Source organism: Sarcophilus harrisii, chromosome 3, assembly GCF_902635505.1.
Source record: "Sarcophilus harrisii chromosome 3, mSarHar1.11, whole genome shotgun sequence".
NCBI classification, from domain to species: Eukaryota; Metazoa; Chordata; class Mammalia; order Dasyuromorphia; family Dasyuridae; genus Sarcophilus; species Sarcophilus harrisii.
In genome coordinates, this window is record NC_045428.1 from 9,078,141 (window position 1) to 9,098,545 (window position 20,405).

General features: G+C 47.8%; 1 protein-coding gene across 1 annotated transcript in view; it reads right to left on the reverse strand.

Moving 5' to 3' along the window:
• Window positions 1-1,744, reverse strand: part of PDCD1 (programmed cell death 1) — a 20,224-nt gene extending 18,480 nt beyond the window's left edge. The window contains exon 1 of the mRNA XM_031957445.1: window positions 1,590-1,744. Coding sequence (XP_031813305.1) covers window positions 1,590-1,662 — 73 coding nt within the window. The 5' untranslated portion in view covers window positions 1,663-1,744. The remainder of the gene's footprint in view (window positions 1-1,589) is intronic.
• Between the last annotated feature and the right edge of the window lie 18,661 nt (window positions 1,745-20,405).

Sequence of the window (20,405 nt, forward strand, 5' to 3'; positions counted from 1 at the left end):
AGAGGGGCTCCCAGCAGCCCTTTGCGGTTCACACCTCCTGTCCTATTGTCTCATCTGGTCAGCTCCCAGCCCACAGAGTGGCCGAGCCGGTGCTATCTGCACCTCCATTTTACCAATGAAGAACAGAGCTGGAGCCCTGGCTGGAGGCAGAGGGGGTGTGATTCTCGGGGTCCCAGACTCTGAGGGGCCAGCCGGGTCACAGCGTGGTTTTACAGGTGAGGAAAATGAGACTGAGGAGATGATGTGGCTTCCCAAGGTCATATGGGTAAGGAAGCCTCAGAGAGGAGATTTGTTCTCTGGCTCCAGAGCCCCCCCGGGGGGATTCCATTTCTGCTGTTTGCTTTTCTCTGGGCCCCTTTCAGAGAATAAACTACGGACCAAGACCAGAGGTAGTATTTGACTGGCACCCTAGGGACATCTCTGTGCCTCAGTTTCCCTGTAGGTAAAAGATGGTCTGTGATCTTTCCCTGCCCTTACCCCAAGCTTTTCAAGGAGGAGATCAGAAGACTCTCACTGGCCATTGTCCTTCCCAGGGACATACTAAGGTTTTTTCCTTCACTGCTCTCCAGGCCAGGACTTCCATGAGCAGCCCCCACCCCCATGAAGCCCTCCCAGGCTGCTCTCCTCTGTCTGCAGGCTCTGAACCACCCAACAGAGCCCCCATTCTCTGCTCCCTTTTATTCCTCATTAATGTTGGGTGGCTCCAACTGGACCTGAAGGTCCCTTACAAAGGGGAAGGCGCCGTGGGCTGCAGGAACAAGAGCTGGCAGCCCCGGCTTTGGAGCCAGAGGACCCGGCCGCAAATCCTACCTCGGTCACTTATTGCCTGGGCCGCCTTAGGCAGCTCATTTCTGCTCTCTGGGCCTGACCCATGACAGGAGGGGCTTCCTGGGAAGTTCTGCCTTAAGGCTGATGGGGCCCCGGGGAGCTCCCCGAGTGAGAGTCTGGAGCAGGTGCCTCTGGGGTCCCTCTGAACAAGTCCTCGGCTCAGCCCTGTTGCTTGCTGCTTATAATCTGTTTTCCCTTCTCAAAGGGGGATGATCCTTGTGTGTATCCGTCTGTCTGTCTCTCTGGCCCTCTCTGCTTCTGTATGTGTGTGTGTGCCTCCGTCTTTCTGTCTCTGTCTGCTCCTCCATGCATGTGTCGCTCTCAGTTTCTCTCTATGTCTGTGTGTCTTTCTGTTTCTCTCTGTGTGTGTGTGTGTCTCTCTCTGTCTCTCTGTCTCTCTCTCTGTCTCTGTCTATCTAGCTCTCTATCTCTGTTTCTCTGTGTGTCTCTCTCTGTCTCTCCCTGTCTCTCTCTGTCTCTGTCTCTCTGTGTCTCTCTTTGTGTGTGTGTGTCCCTCTCTCATCCCAGAGGGAGCAGCCCCAGAGTGTTCCTTGTTAGTTACCGGGGGTTCCTGCCCATGCTTGGCATCCATCCTCTGTGGCAGGGGTGCTGATCTCCCTCTGGACGCCGTTCCCAGAAGCCTTTCACCAGGGTTAGAGCCCGGCGGGCCTCCTCCCCCACCCAGCCCGCCGTCACCCTCCGGGCCCAGGGCTCCCGATGGGCTGGGAGAAGAGCCGTGGCCCCGCGGGCTGCCCCCGTACCTGGCGACTGCTGTGAGGTCCAGAGAAGCAGCCCCATGCAGAAGATCAGCCCGCTGCTCCAGGAGGGCCCCATGGCCGCCTCGATGGTCGGGGGCCGGCTCCTCGGGCCCGGCTGTGGGAGAGCTCGGCAGCGGCCGCCAGCCCTGGAGCACGGAGGCCCTCGCCCTCAGCCCCACAAAGTGCCAGTGGGTAATGGAAAGGAAACCAGCCCCATTTCAACAGTGAGGGAAGCCCTGGCAGGGCCCCCGCCCCCTCATCCTCCGCCCCCTGCTCTCCTTCCTACCACTGCTTCTCATCATCTCACGGGGCCTGGAAAAAGAGAACAAACCGACAGTTTCTGGCAGCCCAAGCTCCCCGAACACAGCAGAAAGAGAGCCCTGAGAGGCGATGGCGACAGACAGAGGAAGAAACCGCGAGGGAGAGCGGGAGCTGCATTTCCTGGGCACGCGGCCGGGCTCTGAGCCCTGTGATGTGTGTGCGGGCGCCGGGGCGGGCAGGGAGGGCTCCGGTGCCCAGGGATGTGGCCACGGCTGCCCCCCTTCCTCCTTCCTGACTCTGCTGGGGCCCCAGAGGGAGCAGGCCAGGTGGACAGATACACACACTCACACACACACTCACACACACAAAAAAAAAACACATTCACACACAAACTCACTCTCACACACACACAAACTCACACTCACACACAAATTCAGTCACATACAGGCACACACAAACTCACACATACATACACAAACTCACACTCACACACACACAAACTCACTCTCATATACACAAACTCACACACTCACACTCTCACACACTTGCAGACACACACAATCATGCAGACACTCACCCAGACAGATGGGTACAATCACACGCCACCTACAAACACACACACGTATCATACCGGGACACACACACAAGCCTGCACACACACTCCCACGCAGCCACGTCGCAGCTACAGGACCCCCAGAGATGTGGCCTGACACCCATGGACCAGCCACCCCCTCCCCCTGAGGCTCCTCCTTCCTGGATCCCAGTCTATCTGTGCTACCCATTCTCCATCCCCATCCCACCCAACAATAAATCACATTTAGATGACAAAGACTCAGATTATTATTATAGACAAAAGGGCAGCTAATCTCAGCCCTGGAAATAAATCTCACCAAGAACTACCATCCCTGTTCCTCCCGTCCCGATGTGCAAGAAATTTCCACAAACACAAATTTTTTAGTCAGGAGGCAGAGTAGGAGAGGGAGGGATTTGGGGCTGATCCTTGGGGTGGATCTGAAGGGACTTGATTGCACAGGTTCCTTCTGACCCTAGAGGACAAAAGGGAGGGAGGTCCGCCACCGCTGACAAAGGAGAGGTCATGGCTCTTGCATCTAACGGCCTTTAGGGAAAAGAACTTGGGGAGTTAAACACTTTAACCTGGAAAGGACTCCGAGGTCCTCTGGCCAGACAAGAAGCAGAGTCAGAGAGGGGAAGAGGCCCATTTGTCCCAAATCGCACAAGCAATAAGTAGAACCCAAGTCCTCGACTCTAAATCCCAAACTGGTGAACAGCCAAGAGCCTCACTACTGTTACCAACAAAGTTCATCCCTAACACGTCAGGAGTGAGCTCCCCAGTTACTCTTGTGCCTTGGAATAAATAGAGGGCAGCACCTAGAAGACAGAAATAGGGCTAGATCTTCAGATCCCATTAGAAGGAAGGCTCTCCCCAACTCGAGTGAGAATGGCAGGCGGACACAACATGGCATTTCCACTCCCTCTTTTTTTGTCCGCTTGTGTTTTTGTTTTCCTTCTCAGGGGATTTTTATCTTCTTTCTAAATCCAATTTTCCTGTGCAGCAAGAGAACTGTATAAATATTCACACATATATTATATTTAACATATACTTTAACATATATGACATGTATGGGACTACTTGCCAGCTAGGGGAGGGGGTGAAGGAAGGAGGGAGAAAGTTGGAACAGAAGTGATTGCAAGGGTCAATGCTGAAAAATTCCCCAGGCATATGTCTTGTAAATAAAAAGCTATAATAAAAAAAAGAAGAAAGAAAATGGCAGGTGAGAGGATGCTTATAGTTTTATATATATATATATGGATGTAGATAGATAGATAGATAGATCCAAAGGGAACCAGTCATCCATCCAAGTTAGAAGTGAATGTCAAGAGACATGAAGTTCTCTCAGAGGGTCAAGAGACAAAGGAGGATGCTGGGGGAGATTCAGGCTCACTCCCATCCCACCAGAATCCCAGGAGTTCAAGTCAGAAAGGACCCAGTGCTCTATGCTCTAATCCACACTGGAACAAAACTCTTTGTGTAATATCTATAGTGAGCTGTCATCTTAGCCTCTGCCTGAAGACCCCCAACAAAAGGGAGCCCATCTCCTCCTGACTCAACCCATTCCACTTCGGAGCAATTGTTGATGCAGGGAGGTAGTTTCCCTGGTAGAAAGTGAACTCTTTGAGGCAGCGACCGCCTCTGTTTTTTATCCCAAGACCCTAGCACAATATCTGCCATACAGTAGGTGCTTAATAAATGTTTGTGGAATTTATTTCAGTGCAGATATTATTCCCCGTCTTGCTCATGGGGAAACTGGAACTCAGGAATTCTCCACAGCCTCAGTCAGTGAGCTGCGAACCCTAAGATTTGCACTTAGGTCTTCTGCCTTTTCTCCAGGTCATCCCTCGGGAACAATGGTCATGCATCCCTATCAGTAGAAAATGTCTGAGCATACATCCTAATAGATGCTTATTTATTTATAAGTTATATAAATTACTATTTTATAAACACAATGTGTGAATCAGACAAAAAAACAGAAAATAAAAGGCATGCAATAAATGATGCAAAAAATACCTGAATAATTTTTATTCTGTGCTATTCATTGATGAGATAGAACACTTTTTTGCTCTCCACAAGTCATCAACATGCATTTATTAAGTGCCTACTGTATGCCAGCTACTGGGCTAAGGATAGGGATTTTTTAAAAAGCAAAAAACAATCCCTTTCCTCAAGGATAAGCTAATGGAGAGATGACATCCAAATGACTGCAAAAATAAGACCCAAACAAGGTAAATTGGAGGTAAGCAAGAGAGGCAAGACATTGGCTTTAAGAGGGATCATGGGTAAGCTTCCTGGAGAAGGTAGAATTTTAGCAGGGACTTGAAGGAGGCCAGAGAAGGCAAGGGGAGGAAATGAGAAGACCATTCCAGGCATGGGGGACAGACAGAAAATATATGGGTTGGAAAGATGGCAGTGTCTGCTATGAAGAACGAGAAATTTAAGGTTGCTAGATTGGGTCCTTTGAGAAGGGGAGTTAAATGTAAGAAGACTGGAAATTTAGGAAGGGTCCAGGTTATGGAGAACCTTAAAAGCCATAGCAAGGACTTTATATTTGGGAAGCCAATGGGATCTAATGACTAGAAGAGTGATCTGGTCACATCTACCCATTGACTACCAAATGGGGAGTAGACGAGAAGTGAGGAAAGACTGACAGACAGATCCTCCAACAGCCTAGTGTGCCAGTACAGGAGAGAGGTGAGAAGGGCCTCTCAGGAAAATGATTCCATTAATGATAAGAAGTCAATCAATTCTTGTGAGAGCAATGTAGCTGCGCGGTTCATCCCCTTGAACATCTTGGTTTAATAAGATGCGAAGAATATTTGACGGTTAGGTCAGCAGAGGAGACCAAGATACCGCACAGAGATACGGAACTCTAAATGGAAGAAATGTATCGCGGGCTGAGCTTACGAAATCACGCTACTCATTATTCCATCCCTTCCGCTCGTTATGCAAAGGTTCCTATTAAAAATTGGACAGTAAGTTTCCAACTTCCCCAGTGTCGATGAGTTGTTCTTACGAAGCAGGCAGAAGTAACCGGTTAACAAATCGGGCTCAAAACCCACTGAAACTCTTCATTTGGAAGATGTTCAAACAGGCTAGAAATTTCTGTTTCCAAGTATTTTTTAAGTGGGCAGATATGAAAGCGTCTAGAGATATCAGGCTTGCATCACTATATGGAAAAAAAACCCTAAGTTTGACATGCATTAGTAATTAGGATGGTCTCGCATGGTTCCCGGCTCAAGGGACAGCACACATGGAGCGTGAGGGTTACTGCGGAGACCTCTGCAGCAAGTTTCTCTGGGAAAAGTCTCGTTTCCAATATATTTTTTAAAACCTGATTCAAATTTGTAAGAATGAGAGCCGTTCCCCAATTGGGAAGACCATCATCGGGCCGTCCTCGGGGCAAGAGCGGATCCTGAGCCATATGTTAAATAATCATGATCATTTATGCACTTGGGGTTCAGCTTCTTCCTGGATCTTAGGAGATTTCTATCATTTTAATGTGGCCGATGCCAGGAGTAGGAGAAATGTCAGTTCAGCTGTTCTCTTGCTCTTCATCTGCCTCTTTCCTTAGCTTTGAATAGCTTGTCATTGGACAGAGATTTGAGCTATAGTAATACATCTGGTAATGCAAGTGAATCTGCATTTAATAACACACACTCTCACACACTCATACACACACACACACACACTCATACATACACCCACTCACACACTCATACACACTCACACTCACTCATACACACACTCACACACATTCTCACTCACACACTCATACACACACACTCACACTCATACACATACACTCATACACACTCACACTCACACACTCATACACACACACACACTTAACACTCATACCACACTCATATACACTCACACACATTCTCACTCACACACACTCATACATACACACTCACACACTCATTCACACTCACACACTGGCAGACTTGAAGTTGGAAAAAGCTGACTGAATTCTACCTCAGACATTTACTAGGGCAAGATTTTCAGTCTTGAGTTTCCATTTCCTACCTCATCTATAAAGGAGGACTCAATAGCCTCTGAGGGTCCTCTCAACCTTTATGTATTTCCTGGACTTCTGGGAGGTCCCAGGACTCCATGGGAACCAGATATGGATGGCAGTTAAGCCTAGAGGAGTTACTCCAACCCAGGGAGTGGCAGTGGAGAAGGTCCTGATTTTCCCAGGGGTGCCCAGTGATGAAGTTACCCGTCCAGAGTCACTTGCTAACACCCACTTATTGAGCACCTGCTGCACGGTGGGTCCTGCCTTCTAGGAGCTTACATTAAAGATTTCTTCTTCCTCTTCTTCTTCTTGTTTGGATCATGACATTAGGGAGTTGATACCATGACATGCAAGTGAATTGGATCTAAGTGAGGGCGAGTTGTGCAAGGTGTCTCACTTTGTCCTGCAGAGCGTCTGGGTCCAGTGGCCAGAAAGAGAACAGAACATCTGGAGACGGGCCTGGACGCAGTGGGAGACACTGATTTCAGTTTGATTAAGATCAAAATCCATTTAGTGATTAAGATCAGGTAGAAACGGAGTAAAGAATGGCTTCTTTCACCTAGTCAAACAAAATCTGAAGGCACCAGCGAAATGCGTCCTTACCTCCCGACCCAGAGGGGACAGACTCAGAGCACAAATGGATCCACTGTGGGCAGGAGGGGTGGGGAGGAGGGAGCAGTGATATTGCAGAAATTTGTTTTGCTTGGTTTCTCAGTGGGAGGGGGAAGAGAATGTCAACCAGCATTTATTAAGCACCTACTGTGTGCTTCCACTATGTAAGTATATTTGACCCAAGATCTGAAGGAATCTCTGAAACAGAAGTAAGAGTACACACCAGCTATATGTGTGTGTATACATATACATATGTGTATATATATATATGTGTGTGTGTGTGTGTGTGTGTGTGTGTGTGTGGAATAGATATTAACTAAAGATTTTTTAATTAAAGGGAAGCTCAAGTAGCTGGGGGAAATCAGGAAAGACTTCCTGAAGAGGTGGGTTATGAAGGAAACTCAGAGGGCATCTAATAGATGGAGATGAGAGGGTGCACTTTTCAGACATAAGGCTCAATCAGGACAAAAGGCACAGAGGTGGGAGGCAAAGAGCCTATATAAGTACTACAGGGAGTCATATGCCCATTTTCCATTTGAGAAAACTGAGACTTAGGAATATTAAATAATTTATCAGGGGTGATATCTGAATCCAGCTCTCTCCTAACTGCATTGTTTTAAAGACACTTTACCCTCTCTCGAGCTCCCACCCGTTGATTAACAGTTAAACTAGGAGGAAAGGAGAAGTGAACCCTGACTCCTCTCTGGATTCCTCCTCACCTTCCCCTTTCGTTGCCCCTTTGTCTTACTCTCTTCCAGCCCTGGCTGCAGCCCTGCTATCTTTTCTGGCCCCACTGAGAGAGGAATAAAGACTCCAACGGCCCCAGTGGCCCTCTGACAACCCCCAGCCAGACTGCTTGGGTTGGGCAGGGAGGCAGAGGAGAGGGCTGGGCTCTGAAACTCGAGCCGGAGAGCCGAGAGATAGAATCGTTCTTCCTGGGCTTCTGAAGAGCTTCTCTTGTGACTCCAGTCACTCTGTCTGACTGACTCTCATAGGCAGTGGAAAAAAAAAAAAGCGAGATTATTTTGCTCAGAGATTCAACTGATACCCTCTCGATGAGTGGGCGTCACTTCTGCTTACGAGACAGCTTCTCGCTGCCAACTCGCGTACAATATTTTTATTAGCACTTCCTTCCCCTGCCCTTTGAAGCCAGTCACCCTCGTGAAACGTGTTCTGCTTTTAGAGGGAAAGAGAGGAGGGGGAAGGAGACGGGTCCTGGAGGCTCCAGACTCCATCCTCATCTTGGAGGTTGGAGGCTGAGGCCAAGGAAGCCCAGAGTCCCCTGCGTGCCCGCTGACTAAATCACCCAGGGGGCATCGGGGGAACTGACCTGGCCTCCGAGGGGAGGGGGGGGGGGTCCTGGAAAGCTCTTCCCATCCTCTCCCGTTTCTTCAGCTTGTCAGAGGCAGGACGTGGGACTGGAAGGGCCAGGATCTGATCCAGGGGCATCTGATTTATCCTGAGAGGCTGGAATAGTGACATTTCCTTAGGGATCCCGGTAGCACAAAGCGGGGAAGGGGGAGTCAGGAAAACCCCAGATTTAATTTGGTCTCAGATGCTCAGTGAGATACTGGGCAAGTCACTTCCCCTTGCTCGAGCTCAGTTTCCTCATCTGTAAAATAGGGATAATAATAGCACCTGCTTTCCAGGTGTGGTGAGGATAAAATGCCATCAAATCTATAAATTGCTTTGCAAACTTGAAACATTATCCAACTGTAGCTGTCAGTAGCTCATGTTGTGATTATTGAGAACTTGCCCTTCCACCAGTGCATGTCCCCAGCCTTTCTCCTCAGTATCTCTTCTCCTTTCCCCCTCAGAATATGAAATGTTAACTAATCTGTCCTTAAGCCTCCTTCAGAACTGGGGCTGAAGGGCCACCTCCAGGAAGCCTTTCCTGATTGCTCCATCCTTCCTTGTCCCTCCCATATCTTTTGCTCCCACTAAACTTGGGATCAGGGATTGCCCAACTTTTCTCTGCGTTCTTTATACTCACCATAGTGCTTAGGGCTTGATAAATTCATTTTCACCCATTCCTTATCTAGAACGTGGGCTCCTTGAAGGCCCGGGCTGCCTTTCATAGTGAGACTACCTAGTCCAGGGCGTGGCACAGAGTAGGGGCTTTATCAATGCTTCCTAGATTCCATGCACGTTTTCCTCTCCATCCTCTGTTTGAAGGAGATCATTGTGGGAAGTTCACCAAGGATCCCAACTTCGGGGAGCTGCCGTAGCGACAGTCAGTCCGCAGGCTCTCTCCCCGGAATTACACATTCAGAAACCTCTCCTTCCCAAGGGGAGAGGAAATGGAAAGTCTAGTTTGGTAAAAAAAAAAAAAAAAAAAAAAAAAAAATACTCCAGGAAATGCGATTACCTTGGGTCTAGTGCTCTGGGCAGGACTTGCCTTCCCCCAGGATTCCACACCTTCAAGGCACTCGCCTTTCCCCACATTCCCTGGAGCAGAGCCCTCGGGTGATTTAGGGACTGAAGGTACAGGAGACCTGAAGATAAGGAAAGTCCTTATTAGCTGCCCCAGGGCTGTCAAGGGAAGGGATGAGCCTCTTTCAGCTTAGTCCCTGGGGCAGAATTGAGGATTAGAGAGGGGAGATTTTGTTATGGAAAACTTTCCAACATTGAGAGTTGTCCCAAAAGGGAAAGGACTGTGTGGGAGAGAGGGAGCTCCTCCCCACCCGAGGTCTCTGAGCAGAGGCAGAAGCTCACTCTGTGGAGAAGGTAGGTAGTCTACTTCAGGTGGCTTCTTTTTTCTCTTCTCCTCCTCCTCCTCCTCCTCCTCTTCTTCTTTTTTCTCTTCTTCTTCTTCCTCTTCTTCCCCCTCTTCTTCTTCTTCCTCTTCTTCCTCTTCCTCCTCCTCCTCCTTCTTCTTTTTCTTCTTCTTTTTCTCCCTCTTCCTCTTCCTCTTCTTCTCCTCCTTCTTCTTCTTCCTCTTCTTCTCCTTCTTCTTTTCTGTTATCTTTTTATTATTATTAAAGCTTTTTATTTACAAAACACATACACTGACCCTTGCAAAACTTTCTGTTCCAAATGTTCCCCTCCTTCCCCCCATCCCCTCCCCTAGCTGGCAGGTAGTCCCATACATGTTAAATATGTTAAAATATACATTAAATCCAATATATGTACACATGTTTATGGTATATATCTTGCTGCACAAGAAAAATCAGATCTAGAAAGGGGGAAAAAACTGAGAAAGAAAACAAAATGCAAGCAAACATCAACAAAAAGGTGAGAATGCTATGTGTGATTCACACTCAGTTCCCCCAGTCCTCTCTCTGGGTGCAGATGGTTCTCTCTCCATCACTGATCAAGTGGAACTGGTCTGAATCGTCTCATTGGTGAAGAGCCACGTCCGTCGGAATTGATCATGATATAGTCTTGTTGTATACAATGATCTCCTGGTTCTCCTCACTTCCCTGTGAGGAGAACCAGTTCCTGTCAGTCTCTCCAGGCCTCTCTGAAATCACCCAACTGATCGTTTCTTACAGAACAATAATCTTCCATAACATTCATACACCATAACTTACTCAGCCATTCTCCAATTGCTGGGCATCCACTCAGTTTCCAGTTTCTTGCCCCCACAAAAAGGGCTGCCACAGACATTGGTGGCTTCTTGGGTCCCTTCCAGTTCTTAAGACTGGGTGAACCTGAAGGGTCTGAAGTGCATCCAGGGCTGCCTGATGTTCTTGGCCCAGAGGCAGCACCTGCCATCCGCTCCCTGGCCAACCCTGGCACAATCTAGTGCCATTTATCGCAGGACCCAGGGCTTGGGCTGGTGACAAGGTGAATTGGAGATGGCACTAAGTGAGGTTAGGCTTGAAGAAGGCTCGGCTGCCTTCACTTACCTGGAGGGCTGTGGTGGAAGAGGGATGCAGCTTGGGCCGTTTGACCCCAGAAGGACCAGGAACAATGAGACTGATCTGGACTTCCTTCAGGACAAGCTTCCTAACAACTAGGGCTATTCCTTCTTTGAAAGCCTTTAATTGAAACTAGAAACCTCTTGGCAATTCTATTACCCAATGATTTCCTCTGTGTGTGTGATTTGGACTAAATTACTGATGCATTCCCATTCATATGTGTGTGTACATATATATAATTTACCCTATGCCAGCTGATGTGAGTGATTCTCTTCCCCAGTCAGGAAGAAGCTATTATCAAATAATCCCATTCTCAGATAATTCCCAGACTACCTAGGAAGGAGCTCTCTAGCAACCCCATTGTCCATAACCTCCAACCTCTGGGTATCTTCAAACAACCTCTTGAGATATCGATTGTACATCTTTAGGAAGGTTTAGATCAATCTGGCAGGTCTGGCTCCTGACTCTTCCCTCTGAGTTCCCACCTTTATGCTCTAGTCTCCTTGAGAAATCTCTAAAGGTAAATTTCCCCTATAAAAGTTTATTTATGATAAATATCTTGCTAAATTCTCTTCACAAGAAGAGAACCTCTATGAAAGTATTCTCTTTTCTCCTCATAGTCCCTTCCTTCCGATGGCATCATTCTTACTTTAGCTAACACTGGTCAGTCTAACTTGCCTCTCTCCATCTCATGAAGTATTTCCTTTCTCTGGGTTAATTGTGATTTCTCTGGGTAACTTGTTTTTGTTTTATTAATTTAACTAACTCTATGCTCTCCCAACTCTATTTCATGTTCACCATTCTGGGTATTGAGTGTATCCCTTCATTTTGTCTGTAGCCCCTTCCCCTAAGTAAATCCACTTTTTGCCAAAGAGAATGGCCATCGTGAATTTGTCACATGTTTATTTCAAACTAGATATCGCAGACCCCATCAGCAGCGATTGTGCTTAACTCTGGGAAAGACAACAAGATCAGTCATTGAACCTGAAATGGTTTAGAGACATGATTTCTGCCTTCAAATAGCTTCCTTTTTAGTGAGGAAATAAGATGCATACACTGGTACTTTTAATAAAAATTAGCACATGGTGAGTCACCAGAGAATGTGTCATCGTAAAGAGAGATTATTGCACTTGCATGTAGATCTGAGGTTGAACACTAACTCATGCACTTAATAATTATGGGATCAACCTCTGACAGCTTCAGGTTATTCTTCTGTAAAATGGGGTGATGACTGAAGTGCTTTCCTATTCTAAATCCATGAAACAATGAAGCTTCCTTCATATTTACTTTATGGAACGTTTACCTTGTGTTAGAATTATCCTGTTCTTATCTTCTGTCCTCTGTTTTATTCAAAGAATAAAATTACTTAGATGCATCTGGACCATTGTGGGTGGGTAGCAGACCACACAGAACCCTCAAAAAGATAAAAAGAACTTAAAAATAGAAGAGGCACAGATTGAGACGCACAGAGGGATAGTTCTTAGCTCTGTTGTGACATAAGAAATATGCTCAGATGAAAAGTGGATAAAAAAAAAAATTCCCCATGCTGCACCAACTGAATTTTGCCATGAAAATGAGGCGATATTTCCACTTAAAATGAAAAGACATTCAATGGAAAATACCCCACACGCAGCCGATCGGTAATTAGTAAACCTCGACATTACCTAAGACAGACGTTGGAGAGTTTATCAGAATTAATAGTTATCGGCAGCAGAGCTGGGGCTCAGAGCTGGTGCTTGCAGAGGGTGGAGTTATTCCATTTGAAACCACTGGGCCAAAGAGATTTTTTTTTTAAGACCCTAGAAGCTCAATTAGCTTCTGGCTTTTGCGTCAGGAACAGGAAATGGTTAATAGTGTTTGCAAATAACAACAGTCTGTACTTTTCTGTTTGTGAAGCATTTCTCAGAAGTTAGGAAAGATGAGGAGCCTTCTCCGTCCCGAACAGGCCGACAGTCATCCCCCATCTCTCTGCCATCTCTGAGCACATCCTTCAGCAGAATTCTCAGTCACTGACCAGTCACCACCACTCAACAGGAAAACTGCTTTGGATGGGAAACTTCCCAAGCTCCGCTTTCTTCTGGGAAGGAACATGACTTAACCTTTTCCTGGTGACTCAGGATCACCATCGAGAATGTCAGACAGCCCGGTGGGAGGCAGCGACGCCCATAGAAGCTGCTGTTTGTCCCACTGCCCAGACCAGCTGTCATTTTCTTCCTCATTTCCAGGATGCCGAGTTATCAGTTTGAAGGGATGTCAGCCACTCGTCTTTCAGAATCTCCTCATCATTTTTCTAATTTGTTTCCTCTCCTCGCTAGGAGCTAGAAAACCAAATAATGAGACCAGTCAGAGTCACGTGTGATGCCCCTAAGAGGGTCTTGTTTGGATTCCCCCGTGGACTTGGAACCGTTGATTTAAGGTGCTCAGGGACTTCCCTGCCAAGTTTCCCACTTTCAGAAGGCTTTCCCAGGGTTGACTCGCCAAAGAAATCCAAATAAATGAGGCTCTGAGTGCTCAAGGTCCATCTTCCTTCTCCCCTCCAATAACCAAGTCTCCCCTTTTCTGAACCTCACTCTTACCATCAAGGATACCAGCATCCTCTCGGTCACCTAAGCTTGGAACTTAAGCACCATCTTAAACTTCTTTCACTCACTCTAAACCTTCACATTTTAAACTTAATTATCTGCAGTAAAAGATTTTCTGAGGCTTATTTCTGAATGAAAATTACTTAATAGCAAGTCTAGCAAATTATAATTAAAACAGGTCAATTAATTCAGCATCAGCCTCGATTTCCTTCGCTCACCGTTCCACCTTCACATTTTAAACTTAATTATCTGAAATGAAAGATTTTCTGAGACTTATTATATTTGAATGAAAATTACTTAATAGCAAGCTTAGCAAATTACAATTAAACCGGGTCAATTAATTAATTTCTCAGCAGTTAGTGACAAAGGAGTAATTTACAGAGCTTATTTTTATAACAGAAAAGAAGAATAAGAAATTAGGAAACTTGTTTTGAACATAATCCAATTGGATGGAACAGGTCACTTGAATAGGGCGCTTCTCCCAGGTTTTCTTAACCCAACAGGGACGTCAGGCTGGCCTCTGGAGCCAGAATGCTCTGCATCTTCGCTTCCTTTTCCAGCCTCCCTGTTTCCCCACAAAACTCAGTTCCAATCTCACCTTCCCAATAGCCCTGCCCTGCCCAGCCACTCGTTCCTCCCCCTCGGTGATGTCATCCCTTCCCTTTGTCTGCACATGGGCGCTTGGCTGTGAGCTCCTTGAGGGCACAATTTTTCCCTTTTCTTATGTCCCCAGCACTCAGCACAGCCTGACACATGGCAAACATCTCATTCACTCTTGTTGACTATCTGACAATTTGGATTGATCCAAAGGAGAAAGGATCATCGGGACCATTGGTCTAGACTGAGTCTTAGGATAGAGGACGTGAGGTCCAGCAGGAGCAGGAGAGGCAAGAAGTAGAGGGCTAAGGGACAGCACCCAGGGGGTCTCCAGGACCAGGGACCCAGCTGTGGGTAAACTGGGGCTCAAGAGTAGGAAAACTCAGGCTTTGAGAGAAAAGGACTCAAGGCAGGATACCTAGGAAAGGGATGGATTTAAGAACCAGGACAAAAAAAAAAAAGGCAGCCAATGGTGGGGAGTTGGGGATGAAATATAAGGTGAAGAACACAGCTGCAAGAAGACCTGAGCACCCAAGAAGACCCCCAGTCATTGTAGAATAGGAGGACCATCATGTGGGACAGGAAACAGCCAGTGAGGGATAAGGCAGGAGATCTGGTCCCTCAGGGACTTGCAAGCCGAGGTCAGAGAGCACAGAGTCAAAACTCAAGGGGGTCTTCAAGACCAGCTAATCCAGCACCCATTTTCTAGACGAGGAATCTCCATTCCTCGCCAAGCCAAGCAAGTTAAGTGAGGTGCCCAAGATCGCACCGAGCAAGTAAGGTCTGAACCCAGATTCTCTGCAAGTTCTCTCCAAGTGCACACCAGGCTGAGCCAATGAGCAAAAACACAGAGCAAGACCTGGACTCAGGACTCCTTCTTGGAGGCCCCAGTGGAGGAAAGAATGAGCAGAGTCAGAAAATAAGTTAGAGGGAGCCCTGGAAAAGGACAGGGGAGCTCCGTCGTAGCATCTTCTACCCCAAGGACACTTTCCTGCCCCAAAACAAAAGGAAACCGGGGGCAGCTTGACTAATGGCAGCAACCTAGCAGACTTGGGCAAATCTCATAGTTCCTGCCCGGTCTCAGTTTCTCCATCTGTAAAATGGGGGGGGGGAGGTTTGAGCGAATTACTTCTAAGGTCTAGCTCTTCACCCCAGTCCTATGATCCTGTAACCTTTTGGACACAGGAAGCACAGCTCCCTTAGCACACAGGAACGGTCCGTGACGGCCAGATCAGTCAATCCATTCAATCTGGCAGCTGCCCAAGGAGACACGCCAGAATGTGCAGGGTCCCTGACCTGGCCCGCTTGGACCTCCCCTTCCCCTGGAGTGTCCCTGGACCCAATTCCCTGCCACTCCCTGCAGGTTTCTCCCTGTCCTTGGCTCCTCCCGCCCAGCTTTGCCCCAAAGAGGGCTGCAACTAGGCTCAGGGTCTCCTCCTAATGGATGGAATACCACTTGCACTAAGCCACGTCTGTAGGGCAGCCAGACAGAAGGGCAGAAGCTCCAGGCAGTAACCCTGAGGATTTTGCCAGTCCCTCTCGCTGAGAGATCTCCTGCAGTCAGCAGAGGAAATAAGCAGAAATGAGCTCGAGGAAAGTCCCTCGTTTTCCAACCCATTCACCCTCTTGGAAGGAGGAATAGAGAAAGAAAATAGTTGGGGCTTTTCCTCTGGCTGCCCCTCGTGTCTGGGATTCTCTCCCTCCCTACCTCTGCCCCCTGACTTTCCTCCTTCCCTGAGATGTCTATTAAAATCTTCTACAAAAAGACTTTCCCAATTTCTCTCTAGGTTGACTATTTCCAGGCCATCCCACCTGCTGCACCTCGCTTATACGTTGCTGTCCATGTTGTCTCAGGGAGTCCCTTCTCGAGGACAGGGACTGGTTTGGGGTTTTGGGTTTTTTTTTGCTTTATTTCCATGTTCTCCGTTCTCAGTCCGGTGCTTGGTATACAGTAGACGCTTAATAAATGCTTCTTGCGTGGCAATGGTTTTGACTTGACACAACAGCGCCCTCTGGCGCCAGAAGAGGGCAGAGTTGTTTTCCCTCCGTGACCTTGGCTGGACACCCCTGTGGTCCCCTGGGCTCTCCATGTCAGTCAAACAAAGCCGGAAGCTGCCCGGGGTCTCTGGATGGAGAGCGAACGGCTGGCCAGCCAGAATTCTCTCCTAGCGCAGCAAGGGCTGGACAACGGCTTCTGGGCGTCCGAGGCCGGTCCCAAGAGCTGGGCCCGGACACCAGGGGCCGGCTCGGGCTCAGGAGCTCGTCCCAAGCGCCGACGGGAGATGGGAGGGTAAGCAGTGAATGAGACGCTGCCTCGGAGGAAGGGACGGCTCTTCTGGGGCAAAAAGCGGAAAATGAGGGGCCGCCCCCCATGTGGGGATGGCCCATAAGGGCCTGCTTGCGGTGGAATGTTATGTTCCGTGGGAAATGATGGGCAGGATGCGCTCAGAAAAAACCGGGAGTGCTCCCCGACCTTAAGCAAAGGGAGATGCACCGTGTCCAGGGAACAGCCACGTTCCGGGATGACCTGCTGTGAATGACTTGGCTGTTCTCACCAGTACAATGGTCCACGGCTACTCTGAAAGACTTAGGATGAAAAATCCTGTCCACACCCAGGGAAGGGGCTGATGTGTCTGAATACAGACTGAAGGATTCTCTGTGTGTGTGTGTGTGTCTGTCTGTCTGTCTCTGTCTCTCTCTCTGTCTCTCTTTTCTCTGTCTGTCTCTGTTTCTGTCTCTGTTTCTGTGTCTCTCTTTGTCTCTTCATCTCTGTCTCTCTGTCTCTGTCTCTGTCTCTCTCTCTCTTTCTATTTTTCTTGAGGGGTATTTTTTCATTAGGGGGAGAGTTATGTTTTCTTTCACAGCATGACTTTTATGGAAACGTTTTGCATAACTTCATTGTGCTTTCTTAATTGAGGGTGGAAATAAGAAAGAGAACCTGGAACTCAAAAGTTTAAAAAAAATTTTTTTTTAATTATTTTAACTATAAGTGGGAGGAAATATTAAAAAAAAATTTTTTTTAAAGAAAAAAAGAAGTTTTGAGTTCCGGCAGCATCTGTGATGGGAAACATGCTGAGTTTGGAGCCTTTGGGACCAGGTTATCAAACCTGGCTCTGGGTGAATCACAACCACTCTTTGCCTCAGTTTCCCCCTCCATAAAATTGTGTTCAATCATTCAATCATTTCAGTTATGCTGACTCATCATGACTCCTTTGTGGGGAGTTTCTTAGCAAAGATACTAAATGGTTTGCCATTTCCTTCTCCAGCTCATTTTACAAATGAGGAAACTGAGGCACAAGGGGTTAAGTGACTTTCCTAAATTTGTGAAGATAACAAATAGGAGAGCCAGGATTCAGACTTGTTGGTCTACATCCAGTACCTTTTTCACGAGAGGGTGGATGTAAAGAAGCTTCTCCTCTCCAGCCCGAGATGTGCAGCTGTTCAGACATTGAGCACCAGATGGCAGTGTTGGAACACTTGGACCGCCCCAAGATGAGCAGAACCCCAGAATCTGCACTTTGGAAGACATTTCAGAGGTGCAACCAGCAACCCCAAAGGAGCAGCTGCATTGCTCGGTCGGGGATGACAGAGTCACCCCCTTCAAGGTGCATAAAGCCGTTATTCCAGCTTGTGTTTGCTGAGAGCAGAGATGCCGTGAGGATGCTCTGGGCATCCTGGCTGTTAGCAGCAGCTGCTGCTCTCTCCTGGGAGCCCCACACCTCCACGGAGGATTTGGAGCTGGCTGAATGCCCCCATTTTACATACAGGGAAACTGAGGCACATAACTAGAGCTCCATCTTTGGATACATAGATAACTGATTTACTCTGATCCCTCAGCATCTGGTGCTCCCTGCACTGAGGCTCCTCAAAGAATTCCCCATCATGCCCCAGATGCTCTGAAAATCTCCAGGAAGGAGCCTGGGAGTCTCTTCCTGATCAACTGGTTCCTTTCAGACATGAGTTCAGTGTGTGACATGAAAGCACATTTTAGGCATCTCAAAAACCCGTCACCGGGCGCTACGGCAACCGCCTCCTGTGGTTATCGCTTCTATCAGAGTGAAGTCGGCCACACCCAGGGCACAGAAGTGACAGGAAGCAGGGTTCTGGCCAGATAGATCCTCTTCCTGGGAGCTCTCGGGTCCCGCTCCCGAGGGAGGATCATTCCCAGTCCTGAACGAGGTGCTTTGGAGCTCTCCAGGGCTTGCAGGCCAGCCCACTATCCCTCAGGTTACTCCTATGGGGCACTGGAGAAATTAGCCCATCGACAATCACAGTGGGCCAGAGAACAAGCCAGGTCTCTCCCAGTTCCATTTCCTGATTGCTGCCAAGGCAACCACTCTTTGGCTGATTATCCAACCAAAATAACGAGTGGCCTTTCCAGGGTTGTCTACACTCGTTAGTGATCACCTGAAACCTTCAGAGGAGCAACTGCAGAGATTCAGGCCCCCTTAGAGATGGGGAAGCTGGGACTCAGAGACTGAGGAGCTTGTCTGCGGCCGCACTAGCAAGGTCAGAAGTGGGAAAAGTTCTGGTCTCTAACAAACACTAAGTTCGGCCCTGCCATTCTACACTGTCGCTACAAAACAAATTCACAAAAAAACCCTATAAAATTAACACTTGTAAAAGATGATTGATCCGGGTCCTTCCTGAACTGTGGGAGCCATCACTAGACTGAGTGCTCCAGACATTACTTCCCAACTGTGCCTCCTGTAAAGGGGATGGAGGGCAATAGCCCCTCTTAACTCAAATAACAATGATCAGGTGTGATCAGGGCTTCAAATATATAAACCAGATGGTCCACATTGTTGCTGCCATGTAAGCTAGTCTTTTCCAGAGGAGTATTAAGTCCCTAATCATACAGGACCTTATCCCCAGAGTTTAGATCACACTTCATCCCTGCCCTCACAGAACTCACAATCCACAAGCTTTATTAAGCACCAACTGTGTGCCAGACACTGCTGAACGTGAGAGGTGAAATATGAAACCATTTGGGCCTTAAGGAGAAAAGGAGGAAGGAGAGCAGGAGTTGGAGGTCAATAAACACCACTGGCTCTATTGTGCTGAGAGAAACTATGAACGATTCTGGTTAGCTGACATGGCCTCAACTCACCCTCCAGCCTAATTGTGTGCTCCCCTTCCTTGCCTTTTCACTGGCTGTCACCAGTGTCTGAGACCAATCACCCTTGTCCCTCTCACAATTGTTGCCATTCACCAGTGTCTGACACCTAATCCTTCCCTCCACTGGTACCCAAACTCCTAAAACATCCCAGTATATAAATGTGTGTGCATCCACACACATACGTATGTATGTATTCACACATATACCTACATATTCTCTATATCCTTGTGAAACGTCATAGAAACCTAGCTCTTTATCCCAATTCCTCCCTTTCATTGATGAGAAGGGTCTCCCAGAACAAGGTGACAGGTCCTCCTCAGGGTCATGAAACTGAAGGTTATAGCATTTTTCTAATGATGGAGACTTAAGTCTTCAATCCAGTGTTTTCCTCTACATCAGTCACCAGTTATAATGAACATCACTCTGAAATCATCAGTACACTCTAATGACCAATGCCCCATTTGGTGCACCATGTTACCTAGATGCCATTGAAAAAAGTATAGAAGGGATTCTATGAAAAGAGAGGGACGATGTTCCAAATCTGCTGCAGGAACAGCCAAAGACAGAGTGGGATTGGGAGGGTGTCTGTGCATAAGAAATAGGCCATATTGACCAAACTGTAGAGGTCAGGAAGGGCAGTAGGGAGGGCGAGGAGGTGGGACGGCACCAAGCTATGAAGGGTTAGATGCCAAATGGAAGAGAGGCTGAGAATTGAATCTCAAAATAAGAGACATCAAGTTTACTGGGGAGTGACATGGTCAGAAGCAGAGCTGGGGGTTCAAAAGTACCCAGAAAGGGATGAGGATGTGACCAAGTGCATCCAGTGGGAGGTTTGGACCCTGTCCACCAACTTTCCTCAAATGGACTTCGTCCTCATTTCCACTTGCTGAGATCCTTTGCTCCCTTCCTGCTTGGTTCAGACGTTCCTCTCCTCCCAAGGCCCCAAGCCAAGTGATGTCTCCTTTCTCCAGTCCCAGAGCTCTTTGTCCCCTTTAAGCCCGTCATAATTTGGCCCTGCTATTAATCAGCCTCCTCACCCCCACCTCTGGCCATGGATTATGTCTCTAAAGAGGCAAAGACTGGCGTTTTTCATCATCGTGTCCCCAGAGCCTTGGAAGCAAATAAAGGAGGTTTGTAACTGGAATGAATGGCCCTCATAGGGCGGGCCAGATGCATCTGGACAGCTG